Genomic DNA, 27349 nt, shown 5'->3' on the forward strand with positions numbered 1-27349 from the left:
ACACTATAGGTTCATGTGGATCCCCAAGCCATTCACTACCAGTAGGAAATAAAGGGCACAACTATAGCCCTTTCCTGTGCCCTGGGCAATGCTTCTTTTGCCAAGGTTGTTTCCTTTGAAATTAATGACATGGTAGTTTCTTCCTACCTCCCATCACAGTTACCATTACTTTAACCCTTAATTTTTCATTTCCTTCGTAAAGATGAAGGATTTAACATTTGTCTTATACCAGGTAATTAAGAATCATTCAATAAGAGATTCCACCACCGGGCTGGGGATGTGGCTCAAGCGGTAGCGAGCTCGCCTGGCATGCTTGCGGCCCGGGTTCGATCCTCCAGCACCACATACAAACAAAGATGTTGTGTCCGCCAATAACTAATAAATAAATATTAAAAAAAAAAAAAAAGAGATTCCACCACCTTCAGCAAGTGAGCCAGTCTTCTCAAGGGAGGAGCCTTCCTTGGATTAGGGCAAGGAGTTATAGGCAACCAGTCTGGGGGCCTGGCAGATTTTTCTCTGCCCTCAGGGCACAGCACAGTTCATGGGACATGGTAGGAAGGCCCTAGGTAAATATGTACAAGATGTGTAAATGCATCCATGCCTCCTGAAGTACTCCATGATAACCCCAATCTCACTGAGCTCCAGACATGACACTCGGGTAACTCAACAGGAAGGCATGGGCTGGGGCTGTCACAGTTGTGTTTGAAAATGTCTCCCAAGCTCCTTTTCTTGGCCAAGTATATCCAGTCTTAGGAGATCTCCTTTTAGTAAGCCACGCCTTAGCTGACTCAACATATACTCAAATTGCCCTGGGTGCAGGGCTGCCACTTGCAATGAGGTTCGTCAATTTAGAATACGCCACCAGCGCCTGCAGAACACTAGGCTTGCTAAGAAGTTCTCAAAATAATAATGTCCAACCTTTGTGAAGGTGCAATGAGATGCCAACTCTCTGGAAAACAATCTGATAGGATAGATACAGTATAGCTCCTAGAAAATATGCCCTAAGTAATTCAGAACAAAGGCAAAAGACGTGTTTAGGGTTGATTTGTTATTTTAGTAATTAAAAATGAAGACTTTAAAGAGCCAGAGAAATGGCAAATTATGGGATGTTCACGAAAAATATTATATGTGTCATTTCAAATTAGGAGAAATTATAGGAAAAAATATGATCATCCTAAATAAGCACACAAAGCATAAAGTGTAAAATAAAGCACAGAAAATATTTCCAACTATGTAAAACATATATAGATATAGATATAACATAGTCCTAACCAAGCTTGGAGAAAGCTTTTCCTTCTTATTCCAGTTTATTATGCCTATTCTTCATTCAATAAATAATTACTGAGCAACTACTCCACTCCAGCAACTATTCTAGAAGTAGTGCCTGTACCAGGCAGGGAACAGGCAGGCATGGCCTTTTTTTCTCATGGAACTTGGATTCTGAAGGGGGAAATGACAACAGCTCAGACTTAAAAAACAAACATGGGATATAATTTCAGAGAGTGTTAAGTGCTTTGAAGAAAAAAATAAAGCAGGGCAAAGGAACAGAGTGGAAAGCAGGAAGCTGTTTTAGACTAGGAGTTCAGAGAGTCCTCTCTAAAGAGGAGTTATCTGATCACTTTAGCCACTTGTGTGATAACATAAATAGCATTCCTATTGCATAACTGTCCCAAGATTTAGAAAAATCTATTTACAACTCAAAATACAGACAATCGTTTCTATGAAAATTTGTTTCTGCTTTAAGAAGCAGTGAGGTATATCAGGACTAGAGACTGGGTTTGAACTCTGGCTTTTCTCTCCTTCTTTGCCTCAATTTTCTCACAAACAAAATAGACATACTAGGACCTAGCAGTTTATAAAGTTGTTCAGGCGATTAAGACAAACAGTGTATGGAAAAGAACAAACAAAAATGTCTAGACAGGTATGTGCTCATTAACTGTGAGGTCCCTACCTACAGTAGGACTTTTCTACAAAATGAGCAAGTAGAATATATCATATTTTTATCTTCCAATCCCACCAGGCTCCCAAGTCCAAATCACCTCTGACTAAACTCTTGTAATATACTGGTGCTAACAGTAGCTTGACAAGATTGATATTAAGGTCACACCTTTTCTCTCATTTCATCATGAACTGCCTGAGTTTCCATTCTGAATCCTTAACTCCAAGTCAGGCCTCCTCCCAGTCTGGTGTGGTGGCTAATTTTATGTGTCAACTTGGACTATGCTTTGGTAGCCAGCACTAATACAGCTGCTGGTATAAAGGTACTCTGTAGATGGGATTAACATTTGCAATCAGTAGGCTTGGAGTAAAGCAAGTGTATGTATTACCCTCAATAACATAGGTAAGCCTCACCCAATCAACTGAAAGCCATTAAGAGCAAAGGTTGAGGTAGCCCCTCCTCGAGGGGAATTTTGCTTAAAGAATGCAACAGGGAAACCCAGCCTACATTTGAGCATACCAGCCTGCCACAAAAATTCCAAACTACCCACTAGTGATTCTATTTCTTTGGAGAACCCCTGACACATAGGTCAATCTTAAAGCTACCTCCCTATTTCCACCTTTCCCTTCTATCACACAGCCACTGTGATCCTGTTTTTAAAAAGTCAGACTGATGAATTATGGTAAATATTCTCTAGCGACTTCCTATCTCAAGGCAAGGGGGGAAAAAATTCCAGTAAGGCCTAGAAGCCTTAGAGATCGTCCTGCCTCCTCCCATTCCACACTGCACTCACCTCCCACTACTTGCCCCTCCTTGTACTCCAGCCAGACATCAGCACTGGACAAAGGATGCACAGACACGCCCACCTCTGGCCGGTCACCTTGCTGTCCCCTCCACCTGGGGTTCCCTCCTCCTAGGTAACCTGCACAGCTTGCTCCCTCATTTCCTTCAGATCTTTCCCAAATGTCATTTTCTCAAGGAGGCTTTCCCTCATCACTCTTTCCCAAAACTGAGGTAACCTATCCCCCATTTCTCAATACCACTTATTAACATTTAATGCAGCATGTTTTCTTCATTTTATTTCCTTCACCACTAAAATGTAGGTCCCTGGCAGGTAGTGTAGCTTAGTGAGAGTGCCTGCTAGCATGGCAAGGCCCTGGGTTCCAGCCCCAGCCCCATAAAAATAAATAAAAATAAAATATAGGTAACAAGACAGCAAGGCTTTTTGTCTGCTTTGTGCATTCCTGTATTTGCAGACCCTATAATAATGCCTTGCACATAGTAGCATCATAAATGCTTGTAGATGGAAGGGGAAAAAGACAAATGAACGAAGGGTGATTGTTTTAATTTAACTCTTGGTGCTTTTCTTCATTACCAGTTTTTTACACTGGTTATTTACTTTTATTACAACTGCACACTGCTTATGACGTGGTGAAAAGTAGAATAACCTTCTGGTTGAAAGTTTAAAAGCTTTATGAAAGCACACATCCTTTGACTCAATTTTTCTGATAAATAATGTATCTTAAGGAATTAATCACAAAGATCCACTGACGCTTAATGACTTAATGTCCAGCAGTAAAATGCAGGCTGAATTACTGCATAGCCAATGAAAGTGCAGTTATTAAAAATACAGGTTCAAGTTTACTAATGAAAATTGTTCAATTAACAATTTAAAATACTGGGTTATAACCTGTATAATATATGGAGAGTGAGTCTACATAAAAACAAATATAAATGCATAGAAATAAAATGTCAAGAGGGAAAAAACAAAGAATGGATACTAAAATGAAGTGAGATTATGAACAGATAATCAAGCTCTTCTCTTTTTTTTTTTTTTTTTTTAAATACCAGGATTGAACCCAGAGGCATTTAACCACTGAGTCTCCTCCCCAGACATTCTTTTTATTTAGAGACTGTGTCTCACTAAGTTGCTTAGGGCCTCACTAAGTTGCTGAGGCTGGCTTTGAACTTGTGACCCTTCTGCCTCAGCCTCCTGAGTCACTTAGATTATAGGCAAAGGCCACCACACCCAACAGTTAACCTCTTCTTTATACCTGTCTACTGTTTAAATTTTGCAATGAAACCGTTAGTTTCATCAAGAGAACAAACAATAAATACAAACCAGCATTTTTTATAAGCAACATATCAAGTGTCTGTAGTATGACATGATTTGTATTCAAAAATAAAAAGATACTTCCAATGTGGTCTGAATCCAATTTGCCTGCATCCTTCATCCTCAAATATACTGTGAAATATTAGTCACTATGCACACTGTCTGCAAACCATGAACCACAGCTGTTAGAAGACCAAGGTACAGCTTCAGGGTTCCAATAGCAGAGGCTGTCTGCCTGGGCAAACCATGTGACTTTCTGAGTGCTGGTGCCATATGCCAGGCACTGTAGGTAATTAAAACTTTCTTCAATTTGCTGCTTCTAATTCTTAGACCATCCAGTTACCCCCACGGTTTTCAGAAGATGACATGGAAATGTTAGAAAACAATTTTAATTCACAATAAGAACAGAGCATGTTTACCTAGCATGCCCAAATCCCTAGGTCTGACCCCAGCCAAAACAAAAAGAAAAACAGAGAGACAGACAGACACAGAGGGAGGGAGGGAGGGAAGGAGGGAGAATAGAGCAAGTCACTCTTAGAAAAATGTTAAAATCAATTTTTTTCTGTTTGGTACTGAACTTTCAAAATCTCTGCCACCATTAACAAGATGCTTTCAAACTAGCACTCCACATATAGGTCGACATGATGCTGCTGCGGGCCAGGAGCCTCCCTAGGCTGATGACCGAGAGCTAAGAGGAAAGAGACCTCTCTGAGTGGGCGGAGGCAGAAAGTGAGGGGTGAGAGTGATTTCACATCAAGAGCATATGGAAAACAGGCCAGCTGTCTTTGAAAAAGAAAAAAAAATGTGGATCCTTGATTCACAGCATATAGCAAAATAAATAACAGAGAAACTGAGATGTAAGTGCAAAGCATAGTGCCACAAAACACAGAAGGCTACGAAAGGGAAGGAGTAAGTACTACTTCTACATAAAAAGTAAACATTTGTTTCAAAATGTTCCTTGTGGCCAAATGCCTTATTTAAAAAAAAAAGAAAGAAAGAAAGAAGGAAAAAAAAAGGCAAATTTCAAATTGGGGAAAATATTTGCAATAAATGAGTTACTATATTTAATGAAGAATTCCTACAAATTAGATTTCTGTTTAAATAAATCTATCTGTTGAAAAATGAAGAAAGGACATGAAGAGATAACTCAAAATAAGAAATAAAGATGGCCAATAAGTTTTTATATTCTACCTCACTAGCAACCAAACACCAAATACATGTATATTATTATAACAACACTATCATGTCAGGTGTGGTGGCACATGCCTGTAATCCCAGCAATCGTGGGCTGAGGCAGGAGGATTGCGAATTTGAGGCTAGCCTTTGCAACTTAACTTAGCAAAGCCCTAAGCAATTGAGCAAGAGCCTGTCTCAAAATAAAAAATAAAAAGGACTGAGGATGTGGCTCAGCGGTAGAGTGCCTCTAGGTTCAAGCCCTAGTACACACCTCTCCTCCACAAAATTAATGATAATCATAAGAACAATATTTTTTATTTTCATCGATGAAAATGGCAAAAAAATATAAAATCAAAATATCCAATGTCATCCAGGCTATATAAAAAGAGACTCTCTTATACACTGCTTTTATAACCTTCTCAAAAGTATAATTTAGCCTCCAGGCAGGAAGGCACAAGCCTGTAAATCCTAGGTACCTGGGGGTCTCACAGAAAAGGTTCAAAAGTTCAAGGCCAGTCTGGATAATTTGGCCAGACTCTATCTCAAAGTAAAAAAATAAAAATGACTGGGGTTGAAACTCAGTGGTGGATAGCCCCTGAGTTCAATCCCCAGCACTGACCCTACCCAATGAAAAGTTCAATTTAGCTATCCAAAAATGTTTCATATGCATACTTTTTTGCCCAAGTAAAGATCTAGTAACAATGATATTCCACTTGACATGGATAAAAATGCCACAAAAACTGGAAGCAATCTTAACACAAAACTATTTCTTAAAATCAGTAATACAGCTATCAAATGAAATATCATGCAGTAAATTTAAATGGTGGTAGAAAATCTTAATTTGTCATGTTACTATTTATGATTTTTTATTTACTGTTTTTTAATGTATATTATTTTTAGTAATATTTTTAAGTAAAAATTAAGCATTCTTAAAGATATTCAGAGCTTAAGGCAATGAATGGAAAAAAAAAATTGGTCCTACTCCCTAATCCCGCACCCCCCCACCCCCCACCCCAAAGCAACTGGGCCTACCAGACCCATCAAGGAGCTATACCCTGAAAACTGCTGCAGGGCATGAAGGTGTGCTGTACTTCCGTAGAGCACTAGGTCTTTGCTTCATCCTCAGCACCCACCCTCCCCAAAATTTTTTTTCACTTTTTAAAAAGTATTTCAGGGAAAAAAAAAAAACACTCTCATCTCTGCCTCCTAAAATCTAGGGATGATAAAGACAAATCAGTGAAAGAGTTAGACTTTACTAATTTAGGGACATATCTATAATAACATAATGGTAAGAAAATAAGGCAAACAAAAGAAGTTGAATTGTGCTTTTTCTAAGAGGAATCCATTTTTACTATTCCAAAAAGGGGGAAAAACCCCACAGTTATAGGGGTGCAAATTTTCCTACAGAGAAAACAAGCTGTAACAAACTGGTGATACTTGTTTCTTGGGAGGAGTGCATTGAAAGGGAGAGATTATTTAAATTCTCTCTAAACAGGTTATTGAATTAATTAACAGTAAAACACTGATACTCTTTGAACAAACAATTGCACTTATAGGACTTTATTGTGCAAATGTAATCATGCATCCTACAGATATATGTGCAGTGAAATTAGTGAAGTGCTTTTGATATTTTAAAAAGTCATAAACCTAAAGTACCTTCAGTAGGGAGAATTGGCCACTTTAAAACAACAATAAAAAAATTGCAAAGCCATTTGGAAAGGTGGTCAACATATGCTAAGGAAAAATGTTAATTGAAGAACATGTACAATACAGTTCTATGGATGTTTTTCTAAACTTTAGTCAAAAATGATCATGGGAAACTGAACCTTATTTAAAATTTTTTAAATGCTGACAGGAGTGATTTGTCAAACCCTTTTTTTTTTTTCAATTAAACCATCTTAGATTTGCTACAAAATACACACACACACACAGCGGGGGTGGGGGGTGTTGGAAAAAAGTTGAAGAATAGTATAATTTTGAAATCTGTTCAGGTTAAATTCATTTTGGTTTTGTGTATGTTTGGAAATTCCCATAGTAGAAAGATTTTTAAATAAAATCTCCCTTAGAGCCCCAAACAAATCCAGGGCTATTCTGGGTGACACAAAAGTGGGAGGGGGCACAAAGCAGCCCCCACTCCCTTTGTTCCTCTCAAACTATGTTTCCATGGACAATAGAAACACCATTCTTGAAGTTATCAATACAACTCATAACAGAACCTGAACAATTTGATGGCTTCCTCCCTGCCCAACACACAGGAAGAGGAATGATCCTAGAATAGCAAGAAATACTCTCTCTGGGTGGTAATGGATGGAGAGGTTACCAACGGATGTGGGGGTACTATATTTGTAAACTTTCTTATGAAGAGGAAAAAACCTGCTATTCAGTGTTCATAAAATACTGCAGGCTCTCCCACTCAGCAGTCCAAAGGTTATTCCAAGCCTTCACATTTTCAGAAGGAGAGTGCAATAGGATAATCAGTAAGGAATTACAAAGTCCCAGATACTCATTAGAAAGAGACAAAAGCAAAGCAGCAAGCCTTGCACAAAAGGAGAACTCTCCCCAGCAGCCAAATGCAGGGGCTCTTACAGTTTCTGCTGAACTCATCCTGGAATCTAAGACTCTTAAGACTGAAACTCTACCTCTTGAATACAGAACCTGGAGCAAGCAAAGAAAAATGCATTTTCATCCCCCGCAAAAGGAGGGAGCAATTTACCTTCTTACACCTCACAAAAGCCCTTTACTTTTAAAGATAAGGAAACTGAAGTTCAGGTAAGGAAAGTAGTTTGTGCGGGCATTCCAGAGACACTAAGTAGAAGGAGCAAGACTAGAATCTAGGTTTGTTGGCTTTAAAACCAAGGTTCTTTCTACAAGTTACCTCCATCCTCTAAAAAATATCATCTTAGGTCAGCAGCAAAGGTAAGTGTCAACCACAGTGTTCTGGGACCACTGTGGCTCACTGAATGTACTCAGATTGGGAAAGCAACAAGCAAGACAGTTGTCAAGACACTGCACTCATCAATGCCCAGGAATATACACCTTGGCAGGAAGGAGGCACTACAGCCTGATCACAGGATCCTCACTGTCATCCTAAGCAATCAGCCCTACTCATGAAAAAAACTGTCACTAATACCACTCCCCAAATGAGGCTCCCGCAGTATTCCTAAGAAAATGTGTTAGTGTACTACAAGGAAACTCTATATTCCAGGTATAATTCAGTTTTAAACATCTGACACTGAGCCCAGCATGATGGCGCACACTTAAAATTCCAGTGACCTGGGAGGCTGAGACCAAAGGATGGCAAGTTTGAGGCCAGCCTCATCAACTTAGCAAGATCCTGTCTCAAAATAAAAAATAAAAAGGGGTGAGGATGTAGCTCAGTGGTGTAGCACCCAAGTTCAATCACCAGTACCAATAAAGAAACAAACTTATGACACTAAAAATTAAGGGGAATTTGTTTTAACCTAAAAATGACAGCTGCCAAGTTTTAAGATGGCAATAGTCAGTCACTACAACTTGGTGACTAAAGTACTAATTCTGCATTTGTCCAGATCAAGGCTCATAACCCAGTTCTGTCACCTAAACAAATGTGTAGCCTCAAGCAAGTCAATTCAATTCTATAACTTCATATACAAAAAAAGCATCACTGGTAATTTCCCTCAAAAGAAACAAAAGAGATAACCTAGGGCCAAGAGTCCAAAACACAGAAAGAAAGTGGAAAATAAAAGATACTATTATTAACATCAGTATTAATCTCATGCCAGAATCTTGGGCAAATCAATACTCTACAGGGTCTGAACTCTTTGATTATCTGATGAAACAACCAACTGGTCAAATCTGGATATATGAGGCAAATGAAATACTGACTCAGCTCAGCTTGTTCAAAGATCTCTGGATATTCCAATTCAACTGTTCTAAAATATGTAGAGGGTTAGTCCTAGTTTAAATGGGTTCACATTGTTTTAAAAGAACATATAGGTTGGCCAACTTTACAGTTCTCTCTCTGTCTGTCTCCCTCCCCCGCACACACACACACAGACACATACACACATGCATGGGCTTCTTCATGTATAGTTCAACCTGTATTTTCATTCACAGGTCTGCTGGCTACAGTGGGCTCCTTGAGAGCAGGAAACAACTCTATATTGTTTGTTTTACATGCCCAGCACTAGTAGAAGCCCCAGCACATACCAAATGTTCAGCAAATATTTATGGAATTGGTGAAGAATTCATTCATTTTGACAAAAAGAATGCCATTTTTTTTCCTATAAAATGTGACAGGATTTTCTTTTGATTTTTTTTTTCTTTTCAAATAATGACTAAATGAACCATACATAATATGAACCATTCATAGTATGGTTCAATAGTAAAATTTCCACAAACAAAACTAGGATAGAAAACTATAGAAAGGTGGCATTCCAGTGTAGAGAAATTTGGAGATGGGGCAAATGTGGGGTCAAATGCCTGCTCCACCACCTCACAGTTTTGTAAATATTAATTTGAGTCAATCGGGATTCATCAGCCCGTCACAGTCTTCACATCAGAAAAACGCAGGCTTGTCATGAATCTTAGACTCCCTGAAGCACCAAGGACAGTTGGTAGTGAGTGAGTTTCATTTTTTTAAGTCTCTGCTTTTCCCCTTTCAGGAATGGCCAAATCTTGAGTGGCTGAATTATGCCTCAAGGCAACTACTCTCCCACTTTTTCAAAAGGAACACTCTCAAAAGGAACACTCTTGACTAATAATATATAGATTGGCTAAACCAACTAAAGGTGAACCATCAAAGAGCCCAGTGTGATCATTTTAACCGGGACCCTTTCATGAAACTCTACAGCCCAAGCCATGCCAACTAGGTTCTGTCCTCTTCAGGGATATTGTCCCTTCTCTTCTCTGCCCTGGTTAAAGTAACTTCGCCAAGAGGCATGCAATGTCAAGAAGTCATCTTCTGATAAACCAAAAATAGTAACATATACACAACAGATATCCTTTGAAACCTCAAACTCAAATCAAGGCACTAAATTTTAACACTGTTTAGAGATGAGTACAGGGGGAAATACTGGTATCATTAAAATATATAAAACAAAAGTAAATTTAAGGGCTGGGTGGAGCTCAGTGGTAAAGTGCTTGCCTCACATGCAGGGCCCTGGGTTCCATCCCCAGCATCACAAAAAGAAAACAAACAACAAAAATACTAAATTAAATGTAAAAGGAAAACATACAAATTAAAAATCCATACACAAGTTTTTATTTAAAGTAGTAATAATACACAAAACAAATAAGTGGAGAGGAAGGAAGTCTTCCAGGTTCATTAATAACCTGATCACTTTCCACAGACATGTGGAACAAGACAGAATAGTGACTTGCTAATTTTAGTCAGCTAAGTGCTTAATTTATTTTATTGTGCTGCATACCCTCAATTACATACTAATGAAAATTAAAATTTAAGTAAATAAAATTACCTACATACTTCTAATTAGTTCCATTCACTAAAATTCGGTTCAATGAAGGCAATGTTTCAATTTTTTTCTCTTAAATGGCTTTTACTGTGAGAGATGAGTCAAAGAACTTTTGAAGCATTTTCCCACACATTCATCAAGGTAGGAACCCACACTTCCTCCCACTCCACCTCTGGAGAATTCACAAGACTCTTACTAAAATATATTAAACAGTGCTTTCCATTGGTCAATTTCTTTTAACTGCAATAGATAGAACCTGCGCTTCAAGACAGTGAACAATTCTTCCCCTACTTGAATTTCCAACTCCAGAGAAAACTGGGTCAGCCCATTAGAAAGCAAATGTAACATTCAAATAATCATTTTCAGAAAAGCACACTATTATTACAACGCAAATCCCCATTACACAGAACCAAGGAGAGCAGATGCAATACCGTCTGCCATTGCAACAACATTTTTTTTTCCAATTATATTACATGCAAGGAAGATGCTTTTCCAAAGATAAACATACATTATTATACTGTAGCCTCCATGAACACCGAATTCCTGTCTCCTGGAATTTACCACCTGGAAACCTACCTTCTTACATTTAATCTAAAGACAACCAAGCCTTATACTGAATTCACTCCCCAGCTAATTGTGTTAGTGAGATTCCAGCATGGCTTTCTAAAGAAAGCACTCTGAAGCAATAACCATGCTAATGCTACAGAGAACATTTGCCAACAGGTAAAGAAAATGCCCAACCTAATTCCAAGGACATATTCCTCCTTCCTAGGCCCCCAGTTCCATTTAAAGACTGTGAACGTGACTAGAAAGATAACCTTGAAAACACTGAAGTCACCCATGCCATCAATAATATCCGTCTAACAAATTTACTAATTTTACACTGTTTCCTAAAACAGATCAGTCTCATCCAGATGCCAGGAATTTAATATTGCTTTTTTAAAGAAAAATATATCAGTGTTTAGACTATGCAATGAAGAAAACTAAATATTACCACCAATACCAATTTAATTAAACACATGCTTTCTCTAAACAGAGCTTCACAAAGCCACAATTGGGTTTGGCCTTGGCTCTCTTAGAAGTCACCTGAAAAAAGTCACCAGCTACACTTGCACTAGCACAGTTTTATCCGGAGTAACCCCATGCCACCCACCCCACCCCCAAAAAAGTATTTACTTTAATCTGTGGAATTCTCTGCCGGCCCCGGCCTGGAAAACTGGGTGGACCCTGAGGACAGGTATCAGGTCTGGCCTTTGGGAGGTGGCCCAAACTAACAGTTATTTGCAGCATAGCATAAAGCTGTGATCTTTGTATGTAAACTTCGATTTGAAGCTTTATAACATCAGGGATTCCTTCCCTCCCCCACTGCTTTTTTGAATGGGGGAGAGAAAGCAAACCAAAAGGATGAGTTTCAAAATAGAAAAATCACTACTTTAATTATAAAACCCTCCCAACTCAATGAAGAACTGTTAAAGATAGCCAAATGGAAAATATGTCAGGATTTTTTTCGTTTGTTTTAATTTGTTTGTTTTTGGCACATGCACAACTATTAAACATGAGAATAACAACTTCAAGGTGAGGGGGAAAGAGTAAAAAGCAGGAGCAGAAAAGGGGGAGCAGGACAGGGCCCAGCCAAAGACCCGCTCGCTCAGAAGGGCCCCTCTAGTACTAACTCCTCCATGTGGGGCACCCAGGCTGGAGGAAAGCAGAGGGTTACACAGAACATTTAGCAGACTTAACATTGGATTAAACACACTACTGCAAGTTTCAACAAATGTTCATGGCATACGTAAAAACACATTTACAACAAGAAAGAAGAGAGGCACCTGGAGACATCTGACACTGGGCATGCTCTGCAGGCAACTCAGTGCGCACATGCTCTCTACCAGGTTGGCGCAGCCTAGCCACAAAGACCTTGGCACAGAACACTGCAGGATGACAAAAAGGAAGGAAGAGAAGAAGCAGTTAGAGGCCGCAACAAATCACTCCTTCACACAGGCAACTTGAATGTTAGTTGGGGCAGGGGTGCACCCGAGCGGTTTGGAAGTCAGTAATGGCCCTTGGCAGTTCACTGAACCCTTGGGAGAGGGCCCACGTTCTGTCCCAGGGACAGGTTTCCATTGCCAACCACTGATTTCTCAGGATACAGTAAACAGAATCAAGAGGGAGAGAGAGTGTTTAAATGAAAACCCACTAAAGGGAACTATGAGTTTGAGTATAAAACAAGATTAGTGGTGAGATTGTGACTATTATTTCATAAAAGCAACAGTTTCTGCCTAAATTATATAATCATAATTGCCATCATTGTCTAAGAACCTACTACATGCCAGGCACCTTAGACATGCACCCTAATCCTCACACCATGGTGCCAGGAAATGAGGCTCAGAGGGTGATTAGCACAAGGACACACAGGAATGGAAGGGAGAGCTCCCAAATCCCACATTCTCCCCACAAGACCAGGATGCCTCTAGGAAGGCATCTATCTGTAATCACCCCAACTCTCACCACGTGTGTGTGGCCTGCACTTCCCTAAAGTAAGATCACAGCAGACCTGGAGAGAAAGGCAAAAGGAACAAGAAAGAGGAGGGACAACAAAAAGGGCTGCTCAACACAGATGTGTCCTCCACATCTCTGCATTGTCAAAGGAAAAAACACTGAGAACCATGAGGATGCCCATGTGGACTTCTTGCACAAGTCCACTTGACATTCTTATGAATCTAAATCTTAACTTATTTATCCTTTCAAAACCCTTTTAAGAAGCCTGCTGGTTTTAAAGGAATTGTGGGGAAAAGTATATTAAAAATGAGCATAAGGCTGGTATTTAATAACCATTAGACTAGGGTATTCAATAAATATGTCTCAGATCTAAGAGCAATTAATTTACTATGGCAAAAATAAATAACCATACCAAAAAATAATGAAGGCGGGTGCTTAGGTTAATCAAAATAGTGCAGAAATGTTAGACTCACACTCATAAATTTGCTCATTCTGGCTGTAAATAGGATAGCCAAATATCCTCATTTGCTTGTGACATTCCTGGTTTACACTAATTGTCCAAGCATAATTTTCACTCTCAAAGAGTTCTGGTGTGGGGGATAAATTCTATGCTCACTTCATTTACAATATAAGCAAAGATGGCTTTGCGTGAGATCAGACCTGGCTGGGGTTCTATCCAACATCTGTCACTTACTAGTTAGTTCACCCTTAATGTAAACAATATTGAGATTGTTTTAAAAAGGCACTTAAGAATTCAAAATCAGAAGAATCGAATGGAATAAAAAAAATTGAGCAGCTCTCTGGTAACAAAGAAAACACCATACATTTCCAATGTGAGCACTAATTCCAGAGCTTATAACAGCCACAGCTTGTCACAGTGATGACACAGTAGCAGTGCATCACTGACACTCCAAGCACACATACTTTGTTGTCCCAACAGTTACTTATCATAGAATGTCAACCACAGAAAAGATGCTGAATACATTTTTGTACAATATGATGAAAGTAGCTGTCATTAATTAAGCTGATGTTATTTATTAAACAGCTGATATAGTAAACCCTCAAAATAACCCCTGAAAGATAGATATTAACTTTACAGATGAACAAACCAAGAACCAGGAGAGGACGTTTGATTTGTTAAAACAACAACCTGTCCAAGGTACAAGGGAACAGAGCTAAATGAGAGCAGAATTAGAAAGAGAAATTAATCCTGTCTCTGATTCCACTAAGATAAATTCTCTACCCAGTGGTATTCTAGCACATTGTTATTAAAAGAATTTTTATACCAGCATGCACTAACATGTTTACATATTTTTTTTTTTTTTTTTTTTTTTTTGGTACCAGGGATTGAACCCGGATGCTTAACACTGACATTCCCAGCCCTTTTTGTATTTTATTTAGAGACAGGATCTTGCTAAGTTGCTTAGGGTCTCATTAAATTGCTGAGGCTGGTTTTGAACCCTCGATCCTCATCTCAGCCTCCTGAGCCAATGGGATTATAGGCATGTGCCACAACACCTGGCTACACATTTATATGGCTTGTTTCATTTAAATAAATTCCCAATATCTTGTAGTTAAATTTAGGTTTCCTTTTTAGAATCTTTGTAGTTATCTGATCGACTCAGATCTCAGGTCACAGTTTAAGGTTTACACCTGCACTCAGATAATAATATTAAATTAACACTTAAACTCAATTGCAAATTGATTTTCATTTATTCAGTAAGAAGAGTCAAGCTCCCTCTGCAAGTTAACATGACTGTTCTGCTGATAACTTGGGATCTAGAACTTTTTTAAGGCAATGTTTCACATTCATTTAAAAAAAAATCGCAGAGTATGAGAACTGGAAGAAACTCTTAAAGACCTCCCACCCCTGATTTCAGATTAACAATCAAAAAACTATCTTCCCATAGTTTTCTAACTTCTAATGATCTAGTCAATACTTAAAATTACCATAAAGCAAACTTTCTGTGAACTTACTTCAAAATATTAAGGATTCATTACAAATTTGGTGTTAAAGCTTTTTTAAAGCTTGATATAGAGTTTTAAAGGACCCTCTAAGGTTCTTATTTCCAAGAATTTACCTTTATAACAGTCACAGTAGATACTATGTGGTATAAAGAACTATGTCAGTGTTTACTAAGGGTCTACTAGGTGTCACCACGATGCTAGATCCCACAGTAGAAATGTACAAAGGCTATCTCAACTCATTTGCACAATAATCTCACACAATAGGCATTCCTTTCCCCAACACTGAGAAGAGAAAACATAGGCTCAAGAGATTAAGTAATGTTCAGTGGGAGCTGGGATTGATTTCACCCCAGACCTGGGGTCAGGGTCCCTTTCACTCTGTTCTATAGCTTATACTACTTGCTTCAGAACAGAATATACCAAGACAGTCTGACCCTAGGCATCACTCAATCTGGTGTTGTGATACAACTGCCAAAAACCTATCCAACAGGTCTCCACTCTCAGATCAGGACTAGGATCTTCCAAATTCAAGATCAGTGTTATTATCCATTTGGTAAAGTAAAGATGGTGGTAGTTAAAACATATTAGAACTGCCCTACAAGCAATTGCCTTAGAGCTAAGTGATCAATTACACTGCTGGGGGAAAAAAAATAGTCACTACTCAATGGAAAATGCCATTCTAGGAAACATACCTATCTTTTAATAAAAGAACACATACTCGGTGCTCAGAAAAGGTTCCTTTTGCCTAATGGACCAGGAAGACATTGATCCAATTTGAAAATAATGGATAAAAATAAAAGTACCACATTCATCAACTTAAAGAGCATTAAGATGCATCTAGGACCATAACATTAATTGATTTTTGAAGTTTCTATTTTTAAATTTAGGAACTTGGTAAGAAACCTATGTTGATCATTCTAGAATAAACTATTATCCATCATTCTTTACCTAAATAATGAAAAACATGTTTTCAACTCAGCTATACTCACAATGCAGACTATTATCTTTTTCTTTGCCTTTTTAAAACTTACAGTGGTCTATTATTAAACCTCTGGATTACTGTACTATTGTTAAAATACATCTCAGGAACGTAACTCTGACACTGTGGATACTTAACCAATTTTAACAAATATTCTGTGGGAATATTTGTTAAATATTAACAAATATTTATTAAGCCAACATCAAAATAAATTAAGCCTCTTTCCTTCAAAGACTTTACTCTCAAATTCAAGAGAAACCCAGGAGGATTGTTGAGGGATATAGAAAAACTCGAAAATGTTTGTTATAATTTCATATTTAGTTGCTTGTAATGACCAGTATTCTTAATTTAGGATTGTTCATAGAAAACAGGAAATGATTCATTCTGGGTTCTGGTATAAACAGCAAATGGCCAATTAGATTGAATTTTCAGGTTCTAGAGGAAATAACATTAGCCAAGGAAGCTGATACGTATTTATTAATTTTGCCATATCCAGTATACAATCAAAAATACCAGAGCCACTCTGCAGAAACAAGACTTTAAGTCAGTAAAGACAAGAACAGTAGCTTTTCACATTTTTCAGAAGCTAAAAGTTCATTAAGAGAGGTAGGAGAGAAATGTCCTAGGCTCTCTTTCTATTACCATAGGAACCACAAATCAAAAGGAAAAAGTGGTTGCAGGCACCTTGTCTTCTGATTGGCTGGCATGAAGAAATGTTCACAAAAAGCTTAACTCTAGTCTGTTTCTAGATGGGATTGTTTTGAATCTCCTGCCCTGATTCCTTCTCAAAGAGGCAATTCTTTTAAAAGCTACCCACAGATGTATGTTATGTTAATCATCTCTCTAATGTTACTCTGATTTAGAAATCTGCTTCATTGCAGGTTTTCTACACCCGCTCCCAAATCTTTTTTGATAAACCACTTCCCACAGAATCATTATCAGTTTCTTCTAACTTCTATCATCATGCCTGAAATAACCAAGTTGAGTGTCTTAAATGCACCGTTTTATTCAACAAAAAACTTATCTGAACTTATATCTATGTACACACAAAAAAGCAATTAATGTATTCTTTCCTTCCTCAGGTAGTTCACAGGAGGAAATCTCAAGAGTGTTTAGTGTAAACACACACACACACACACACACACACACACACTCCCCACAAATAGACAACCTACCCAAGGAAATAGGATGCCTGAACTAAGCCACAAAGGATAAGTAGGTGGCAGTCAGGGGAAAAGAGAAAGAAATTTATTCTAGAACAAATAACACAAGCAAAGCCAAAGAACTAAAAGATGACACATCCTGTGCAAGAATCCGCAGCCAATTCAACATTGAAATATTGAAGTATGACATGAGGAAAGGGCCCAACCACAGAATTCTCTTCTATACTATCTAGCAAAAGTGGGATTTCAACCTGTAAGATGACATCTCTTAAACTACAGGTGACAGACAACAATAAATTGCCAATCCTTCCAAGCATGTGGTCCCATTTTATATCCATGTATACAGAGTTTTTTTTTTTCCCCAATGCAGCATACATACTGTTCAACAATATTTGCCAGAAAAAAACAGAAGTGGGTCACGTAACACACAAGGAATGGGTGAGTGACAGCAAGGTTCTTTGACCAGGAGTAAGAGAAAAAGAATAATATAAAGCCAAAGCCAGCAACTCAAACCAACATTAAATAAAAAGCCCAAGTTTTCTAGAATATGTAGGGAACAAACAAGCAAAAAGAAACCTGACAACAGTAACCCAATGATAAAGTGTAGAAGTAAACAAGATCAAATCCAAGGATGTTTTTATAGATAGTCAATTTTTTAAAGACTAATAAATTTTAATAGTGTTTGAATCTTGTAATTCCTTCAAGTGAGACATCAAAATTTTTATTACTCAAATCACTGCCAGATGCAATGATGAGACAGCTATTAAATCATTTTAAGCAGAGGAATGGGCTATGACAGCTACAGCAAAGCATGACTTGAAGAAAAGTGAAACGGGAAAGTTTATTCTTAGAGAACCTAGAATACAGTATTTTTGGTTTACAACCAGTATCTTTCAACTAAGCTACAAAGAGTGGAAATAAGGGCCAATACTTACAACTTTCATACTCAAAGTCCTTTTTTCACATAAAATTTCCCATGCCCTCCTTGTAAGATATAAAACTAAGAGTGTCAGGATAATGACACAGGGCTACCAGACACAGAGGAATAAAATGAATGACTGACTTTGTGGTAGTCACCTGGCAGGAACACATTCTCCATTGAGAACCTCTAGCCAGGAGTGGGGAATGATCCTGAGGAATTATACAGCAAGAAAATGGGCTCCAGGGACATGAACCACCTAGGCTTGAGGGCTGGAGCTCTGTGCAGCTTTTCTTCAAGACTGTCCTCACCTCAAGGCAAAACAGAGAAAGCATTAAATTTAATCCAAATTAGAAACTATTATGTTTTATTTCTGAAACTGTTACTTTTCAAGGAACAACAGTATCTATAATGAAAACAAGGCTACAAAGTTTTTAGAAGAGCCTCCTAAAATTCAGAACCTAGGCTTCTACAGTTAACTTTTAATGGTAACCTATAAGAATTAGCCAACTCTCAACAAAATAACTAATGCTTTTGCTTTTTGGGGGGCGCGCGGGGTGGGGGGGTGCGGGCAGGGATTGAACCCAGGGGCACTTGACCACTGAGCCACATCTCCACATCAGTACTTTATTTAGAGACAGGGTCTCACTGAGTTACTTAGCACCTTGCTTTTGCTGAGGCTGGCTTTGAACTTTCGATCCCTCCTGTCTCATTCTTCAGAGCCACTGGGATTATAGGTGTGCGCCACTACACCCAGCCTTCTTTTGCTTTTAAAATAAAGAATCATAATGCAGTACTCAGGTGGTAGGGTAAAAGTTATTTCATGATTTAAAGGCATTTTCTATAGCCTTTTTTAAAAAAATACTACTGGCCCACAGTCAATATGTGTAATATTTTCTTTTGCATATAATGCCATTTTTTATAACTGAATTTGACAGTAAACATGACACATAACCAAGAGTTAACATTTTAATACTCAGCAGCTATATTTTAGAATTACATACTTTCTTGTCATAGATATTACATTACAGGATATTTGGGGGCTGATATATACAGTAAGGAAAGAAAATGGAATGGGGCCAGATGGTGGTGCCAGCTCATGACTCCAAAAGCCAAAAGAGGAGGAGCCCAAGTTCAAAGCCAGCCTGGGCAATGCAAGACCCTGCCTCAAAATAGCATTTGCTTACCACAAGGGAGACTTTGGGTTCAATTTCCAGTACTGAAAAAATGAGGGAGTAAGGGAAACAGCATGGGAAGAAAGAAGGAAGAGCCGAATGGGGAAAACTAAACTTATATCTGGTCAAGTTTTAGTGATTCAAATACTTTACATCTATGAGTTTGATGTTTATAGGTGATCCCTATAAACAGTAGTGGAACAGAACTCAAAGCCAAAGCCCAGTCTGTAAACACTACATTTTAAAAAATCACCTTAATGTTCAATTACCTCATCTTGAGTGATTATGTAAGGTGAGACACCAAAACCTAAACACTAACAAAACTACAATGGATCTTCATGGTCATCTTTAAAAAAGAAACAAAGAATCTTTTTTTTTTTTTTAATTTATTTTTCACTGTGATGCTGGGGATTGAACCCAGGGCTTCTCACACACACCAAGCAAGAATTCTACCCTAAGTTATATCCCCAGCCCATCTTTTTAAATTTTTATTCACCCATATTTTCTGATTTGTCTCCAATGACCACCTAGTACTTATGTACTACTTTAATACTACCTTTTGTTGTTGTTTGTTTATTTGCAGTGCTGGGAATGAAACCCAGGGCCTGATACTTGGCACACCGGGCGGATTCCCTATCAAAGGGCTGCAACCCCAGCCTCCCTTGTATAATTTTAAGTGATGCTTTACTTTAAACTAACAGTAACTTGACAGTTAAACAAATTATTTTCCAGTGAATGTTGAGTCCATGTTAAACATCTGTCATTTAAAATGTATAAAAATGCTAGACGCTATAAAAATATTTTACCTAGTGATCCCTACAATAGTAGTAAACATCAAAATCAAAATGGTTTATTCTGAGGGAATCCACAGGGGGAAAAAAATCTTTCTTATCTACTTCACAACTACCACCTATAACTAAAAACTGTCACCAAGTTTTTCAGAGCTGGAGAGAGAAGAATGAGCTATACAAAGGGGGAAGTGGAAACTCTATTCCAAGCAGCATTCCAGAACAAGATGTAACAAAATAATCTATTTCCGGCATAGCCACGCAGGTCCTCTGTCGCCCAGCACCACACTGGGGATCAGTTGCAAAGGAGGAACAGATTTCCACGGCAACTGCCAGGTCAGATTGGGCTTCTCCAATCCCAGTGGGTTTATCCAAGACCTCAACCCTGACACTGGAGAGAATTTAACAGTAGTTAAATTCAGTTTGTTAAATTGAATACTGTTCAGTACATCTGGGCTTTTGCCACTTTGCATCTGTGGTCCAACTGGGAAAGCTGTTCAGACAGCACTCCTCTGTGAATGCATGCTCATTTCCAAAGAAAATGCTAAATAATTTTACAGAGAAGAAACAAACGGGGATGGGATACAAACTTTGTACTGCACAACTATACTGTGGTCAATTCTTTGGCCAGATGGGTACCTGAGTTTAACAGAGGAAAAGCTGAGGACCAGGAATATCAAATAACTTGTCAGACATCAAAAGGGGCACAATTGCAATTCTGAGTCCAAAATTCCTTGCTTTTTTTACCTAATCTATACCTAACCTAAGTGACACTGCCTGTCACATCCTTTGCCTGACATTAAACTCCCTAAAGCAGCAAGTTTCCCTGGCTTATTTTTAAATTTTATCTGCTTGTCACTCATCTCTACTGCTGATGGGAGTGTAAGAGGCACAATTTCTGGTGAGCAACTCTGCAATACACATTCAAGACTCGGAAAACATGCTTATCATTTGACTAAGCAATTTCACAGGGGAAAAAAATATATATAGCCAAAAAGAAGATATTCATCACAGCACTGCTCATAACAGCAAAGGATGTCAACAGTAGGTACTGTTTCCCTAAATTCCGGAATGCCCATAAGACAGAATATTACATCTCCCCAACAGAAATCATGTTGTAGGAGCAGTGGGAAGTGTACAGCATGTAGGAAGGAAGCCCCGATACGCTGAAGAGTTCAAGAAATAGTAAGTGAAGAAAGGCAACAAGTCAGGACTTAGGGTCTTATTTTATTTAGTAAATATGAATTAAACACAGGGGATTTTTATTTTATTCTTTTTGCCTGTCATACTTTTTCAGATACAGTTAACATACATTGGCAATACAGTGTTCAGGCTTCTCGATCCTGTCTTCTCCAGGCTTAAAGAGAATAAGGCATTTTCACCATTCCTTGGGGATCTGATGACAGGACTTGCCCCTTAGTTCCAGGTCATTCTTCTTCAATGGGGGTAGAGGGCAGGTGGGGAATTAGAGCTATCAGGGTTTGGATGCACTGAGTGATAAAGACACGACTCTAATTCATTTCGCTGCCTGTGACTTCTGGATAACTCGGGTCTCCAGTCAGATACTCCTAAGTAACAGTGTTCCCGCTTATGAGGCCACCACTTCTAAAACTGTGATCATCCATGCTCCATATTGTGTGACACCTGAGAAGACTTCCAAGTCAGAGGACCTAAAAAGCTGTCTTGTTCTTTAGACATTATCCAGAAATTAAGAAACATCTGATCTCCTTGTCTATACCAGCGTTCCTCTCCTTTCCCTAAGGTCTGGATGTGGTTTGTCCCCTAAAGGTTCATGTGCTGAAGGTCTAGTCCCTAATTGACAGTATTAAGAGGTAAAGGGCAGGTGAAAGTGGTTAGGTCACTGCCACATTGGGAATAACACAGTTCTCACAGAACCCCAGTTGGTTCCTGGGAGTGCACTGTTACACAACAAGAAGTCCCTGGCTCCCTGGCTCACCATGTGATCTCTTCCACACAAGCTCCTGCCATTGTAATGCCATCCACCATGAGGACCTCATCAGAGACCAAACAAAGGGGTTTGGTCACCTGATCTCAGACTTCCGGCCTCTAAAACTGATCTCCATAAGTTCCCAGCTTCGGTACTTTGTCACAGCAACAGAAAATGGACCAAGACAGCATCCCAAATACAGTGCTAGTTACATCCCTACAGGATCCTCCACCTACTTCGCCAAAATGAATGCATAACGAAAGTCTAATTGTCTTCCAGCATACCAACCTAAAATCCTTACTCTACTGTCATAAGAGAAGACAAAGTTGGCCTTTTTTTAAAAAAGAATATTAGAACACATGGGAACTCAAACTTTTTTCTCCCAATATAATAAACAAACATTCTCATTTGTTCCAGGAAGAGATATCTCTTTCAAGAAGATGACTTGAGGACTATTATTACATCTACTCTCAAAGTCTGACTCAATTTTATAGTCAGACCATAATATAATTTCTATTTTAGTTTTTTCATTCTAAACTGCTTATTTATTCAAAAAAAAGTTGGGCTGGGGGTGTGGCTCAAGTGGTAGCGTGCTCGCCTGGCATTCGTGCGGCCCGAGTTCGATCCTCAGCACCACATACCAACAAAGATGTTGTGTCCGCCGAGAACTGAAAAATAAATATTTTTTTAAAAATTCTCTCTTTCAAAAAAAAAAAGTATATAGGCTAGCAAACGAAATGCTTCAACAGATGACAAAGAAATTCTTTTTATTTATTTTGGGGGTGAGGGAGTGCAGGGGATTGAACTCAGGGTCATTCGACCACTGAGCTACATCCCCAGCAGTTTTTTTATATTTTATTTAGAGAGGCAGGGTCTCTCTGAATTGCTTAGCACCTCGCTTTTGCTGAGGCTGGCTTTAAACTCCTGCCTCAGCTTCTTGAGCCACTGGGATTACATACGTGCACCACTGTGCCGGGCTAACAAAGAAATTCTCAAACCAAATATTCTGGTTTCAAAAATTTTTTCTGCACATATTATTTATTATTTTATTTCCCAGTTTGCTAAAGAGAGGAACATAGTTACATTTCAATGCTACAAAATATTTTAAAGTTAAGCAGTTGGGAATGGTGGTGCACACCTATAACTCCCAGTAACTTGGGAGGCTGAAGCAGGAGGATTGCAAGTTAACCAGCCAGCCTTCAGCAACTTAACAAGACCCTGTCTCCAAATAAAAAATAAAAAGGGCTGGGGATATTGTTCAACAGAAGAATGCCCTTGGGTTCAATCCCAACTACCACAAAAAGTAAATTAAATTCATCTTTTGTAGATTTATTCCTTCCAATGACTCTCCAACGATTCTACAATCTAACATAATCCGTCTCACTGTGAGTTCTAAATAAGCACCTACAAAACGAAAGTTGGCCCTTCTAAAAAACTGTGTGAACTCAAACCTTACACCACTTAAACAAGCCTTCCACTATTTTCTAAATACTGCTCATTTCCAAAATACATGGTTATTTCTGGAGACTTAACCAGTTCCTAATCCAAATAAACACTTATTCCAAATTGATAGTCTATGTTTAATTTTATATATACACACACACACATTCACACATACATACATACACACACACACACACACACACACACACACATTTAGAAAACAGTGGTGATCTAAATTTTGCTCCTTTAGCTAGGAATAGCAAGAAAAGGGAGTTGTCCAAAAGAAAAAAGTGAGTAGTCAAACTAATAAAAAGGGGCACATTTAGGGCTCAGTGGTAGAGCACTCGCCTAGACCCTGGGCTGGATCCTCAGCGCCACATAAAAGTAAATAAACAAAATGAAAGATATTGCATTCATCTGCAACTAAAAAAAATTTTTTAAAGGGGGTGGAGACATTTTATCAACAGTTTATTTTACAGTAAACTTTAAACACTTGCTCTTTTTTTCTTATACAACACATTGTTCTTATATTCTAAACTGACTTTGGTTTCACCTAAGAATAAAGCTGTGTGCCTTACAGACCACCGGGTTCTCAGAACAAATGAACCTGCTTTGAGCCTCCCAGCACAGCCAGGCAGTTTGATTCGTCCCCATCTCTCTGTCCTGCAGGCAAGGGGGAAGGGATAACCATTCTGTTCATGTTCTTAAAACAGTCCTTTAAATCTCTCCTCCTGTGCTGTTTGTATGCACCCCTTGAAGGCACAAAGCCCTAACAGTAGATAATCACTGCTAAACAAATGTTATAAGAAAGTCAGCTGCAGATTACAGACTGTTTTGCGTGTGTACATGTGAACATGGGGAAAACACAACAATGGAACTTCTTGCACAAAGGAACTAACAAAATCAGGATAGAAAACCCCACAGGAATTTCAGAGACACTGGAGTGCTTATTGACTTGCAAAAACCCTATTCAACTTGCTGTTTTAATAACTCTTTGAATGACTTGGCTATAAGCAACTAGTCATGATGTTCTGCAAAGCATCATAATAATTTTTTTTAGTAACTCTGAAAGAATATAGAATTAAGAGGAGCAGCAGACAAATCTTGTGGAGACATTTTCAGCTGCACTTATGTGAAAAAATAATCTGTAATTCACCCATATTTTAACTGATGATATAAAAGTCTACAGAAAAACAAGCCGAGCATGGTGGTTCACACCTGTAACACCAGCAGCTCAGGAAGCTGAAGCAGGAGGATGGCAAGTTCAAAGCCAGCCTTAGCAACTTAGCAAGACTCCCCTCAAAATTTAAAAAAAAAAAAAGTGGGGGCAGGGGATGTAGTTCAGTGGTTAAGTGGCCCTGGGTTCAATCACCAGTAGCAAAAAAAAAAAAAAAGGTCTACAGAGAAACAAATTTGGAGGTGAGACACTGAGAGAATAGAATTACTTTGAAAAATACTCAAAATACAGGGCTGCGGATGTGGCTCAAGCGGTAGCGCGTTCGCCTGGCATGCGTGCGGCCCTGGGTTTGATCCTCAGCACCACATACAAACAAAGCACCACATTCAAAGATGTTGTGTCCACTAAAAAATAAATATTAAAAATTTTAAAAAAAGATTTAAAAAAGAAAAATACTCAAAATAGAAAGCCAAAAACTAATCTATAAACAACAGGAAAAAAGAGTAATAACTTTTCTTGTAAAAAATGTACTCACTAGTCATAATTTGTAAAACCTGCACTTACATTATTATAACTTACCAAAAAATAATATGAAATAAAACAATTTATAAGTAAGTAAGATGGTTTACCAATTTATAGCTTAATGTTTTCAGGTCCTTATAAGGTTTGTATACAAAAGCTTCATAAACACTGGTCATCAAATAATTAACATATAAAGTCCAGAAAAACCTGACTAGGAGGCTGGAGAAGAACGCAACGCTGAAAGCTTCTGGGGTGGAGGGCAGACACAGTAGCTTTCTGGCTAGTGATTGATGCAATGATAAGTGCACACTGTCAATTCCCAGGACTTCCATGGGAGCCAGAGGAAAGGAAACTTCTTCCCACTGAGTTTGACAACAAAGATGAGGACTAAAACCACAGGCACTGATGCCATCAGGTTGCCCTCGCTAGGGAATGCTGGCACTGCTATTAGGACGGCCCCGAGGAGTCCAAGAAGAACCTGGATCCACACCTACCCAGGGCCCTCTTTTGGCTTAGGCTGGTTTTGTATGAATTGGGTTTTCTATGACTTTCAACTGGATAATAACAACAAATCTTAAATATTTAGTCCAAACAAAAAAGGCAAAACCCAAAGAGGGGCTAGGATTATGGCTCAGCAGCAGAGAGCTCGCCTAGCATGTGCAAGGCCCTGGGTTTGATCCTCAGCACCACATAAAAAATAAAATAAAATAAAATAAAGGTATTGTGTCCAACTACAACTAAAAAATATTAAAAAACAAAAAACAAACAAAAAAACAACAAAGAGGTACCCCATATGGTCAAGGTAAGAAAGAGGCAGTTTTGTTCTGTTGAAACATTCTTTTCTTTAACCTTTACAATTTTCATTTTTATACCTTTATTTATTTTTATGTGGTGCTGATGGAACACAATGCCTTACACATGCTAGGCAAGCACTCTTCCACTGAGCTACAACTGCAGCCCCCACTGAAACATTCTTAAATTTATTTTTACTTTTCTATGATGCTGTTTTATTTTTCTGATAAGTACTCAAAACTAAAGATACCACAAATATTCCACTCATGTTAGAACCACAGATCCTAGAGAAAGAAGAAAATAAACGAATCAAAATTCTAAGAAGACTATAGAAAGAAAGCACACAAGAAAAAAATGAGCCTAGATTTTCCAAAGAGCTGTGAAACACAATACTGAGAAAGCTGACCTACATCTTTCTGGGCACTCTATTCCAACTAAGCACTGAGGTGATCAAATACAAACACCAGATAAGTAAATGACCTTAGAGAGAGAGTGCATTTATCATCTAAGATTGCAAAGCCCTGCAAACCACTGCAGATACAAAGCGTGGCTATTAAAAGTGGAGCCTGCTTTGTGCCCCACTGCTACCCACAGCCTTTTTCTGTGCACAGGGCCTAACTCAACCCCAGAAAAATGCAGATGCATCAGAGGTCTGGTTTCACCAAGGATCACATACCTGGAAAGAACAGAGAACATCATAATTTGAAAAGCACAACAGCACAGTGGAAAGAGGACAGGTTTTGCATATTTCTGTTTTATGCAGAAAATGCAAGTTTTATGCAGGTTTGGTGTTTTTTGTTTTTTCCTATTTTTTAATTGAGACAGAAATACACTGAATCTCAATCCCTAGTTCCTAGGTCTAGCAACTAATCTACAAGAAATATAAAAAGGAACAGACTCTGTAGACCTAATAAGAACATAATCAGCAAATGCCCCAAATGTGAAAAGTTATACAAATAAATAACCAACCAGTTTCTCAATAAATAAATGCCGAGAAAAAAAAAAAAGATGGGAGGCAAATTTTACAGATTCAAAGAGATTTATTATATTAAATATATTAATTATATGCAATGTGTGAACTAAGTCTGGATTCTGAATTCAAAAAACAAACTATAAAAAAAGATTTTTGAGAAAAAGAACAGACAAATTCTAATGGAAGGCATCCTAACTGTAGCTGACCACTACTCCTGAAAACTGATGAGGTTATTGAAGATGAGCAAAGTCTAAGACACTGTCACAGCCAAGAAAATCTTAAAGATACACAACAACTACCTATCCTATAACAGAAAAAGAACATT

At 38.4% G+C, this 27349-nt stretch overlaps 1 protein-coding gene across 7 annotated transcripts in view; it reads right to left on the minus strand.

Moving 5' to 3' along the window:
* Positions 1-27349, minus strand: part of Fbxw11 (F-box and WD repeat domain containing 11) — a 121512-nt gene that overhangs the window by 67161 nt on the left and 27002 nt on the right. For 2 of the 7 annotated variants that reach the window (XM_026401299.2, XM_026401302.2), the window contains exon 2: positions 12508-12609. The exons of 4 other annotated variants lie outside the window; for them this stretch is intronic. In XM_026401299.2, coding sequence (XP_026257084.1) covers positions 12508-12609 — 102 coding nt within the window. Of the gene's footprint in view, positions 1-12507; positions 12610-18364; positions 18518-27349 lie in introns of all 7 variants that reach the window. One more of the 7 variants, XM_026401300.2, reaches the window with a different exon arrangement.

This window comes from Urocitellus parryii, chromosome 1 (genome assembly GCF_045843805.1).
Source record: "Urocitellus parryii isolate mUroPar1 chromosome 1, mUroPar1.hap1, whole genome shotgun sequence".
Taxonomy (NCBI): domain Eukaryota; kingdom Metazoa; phylum Chordata; class Mammalia; order Rodentia; family Sciuridae; genus Urocitellus; species Urocitellus parryii.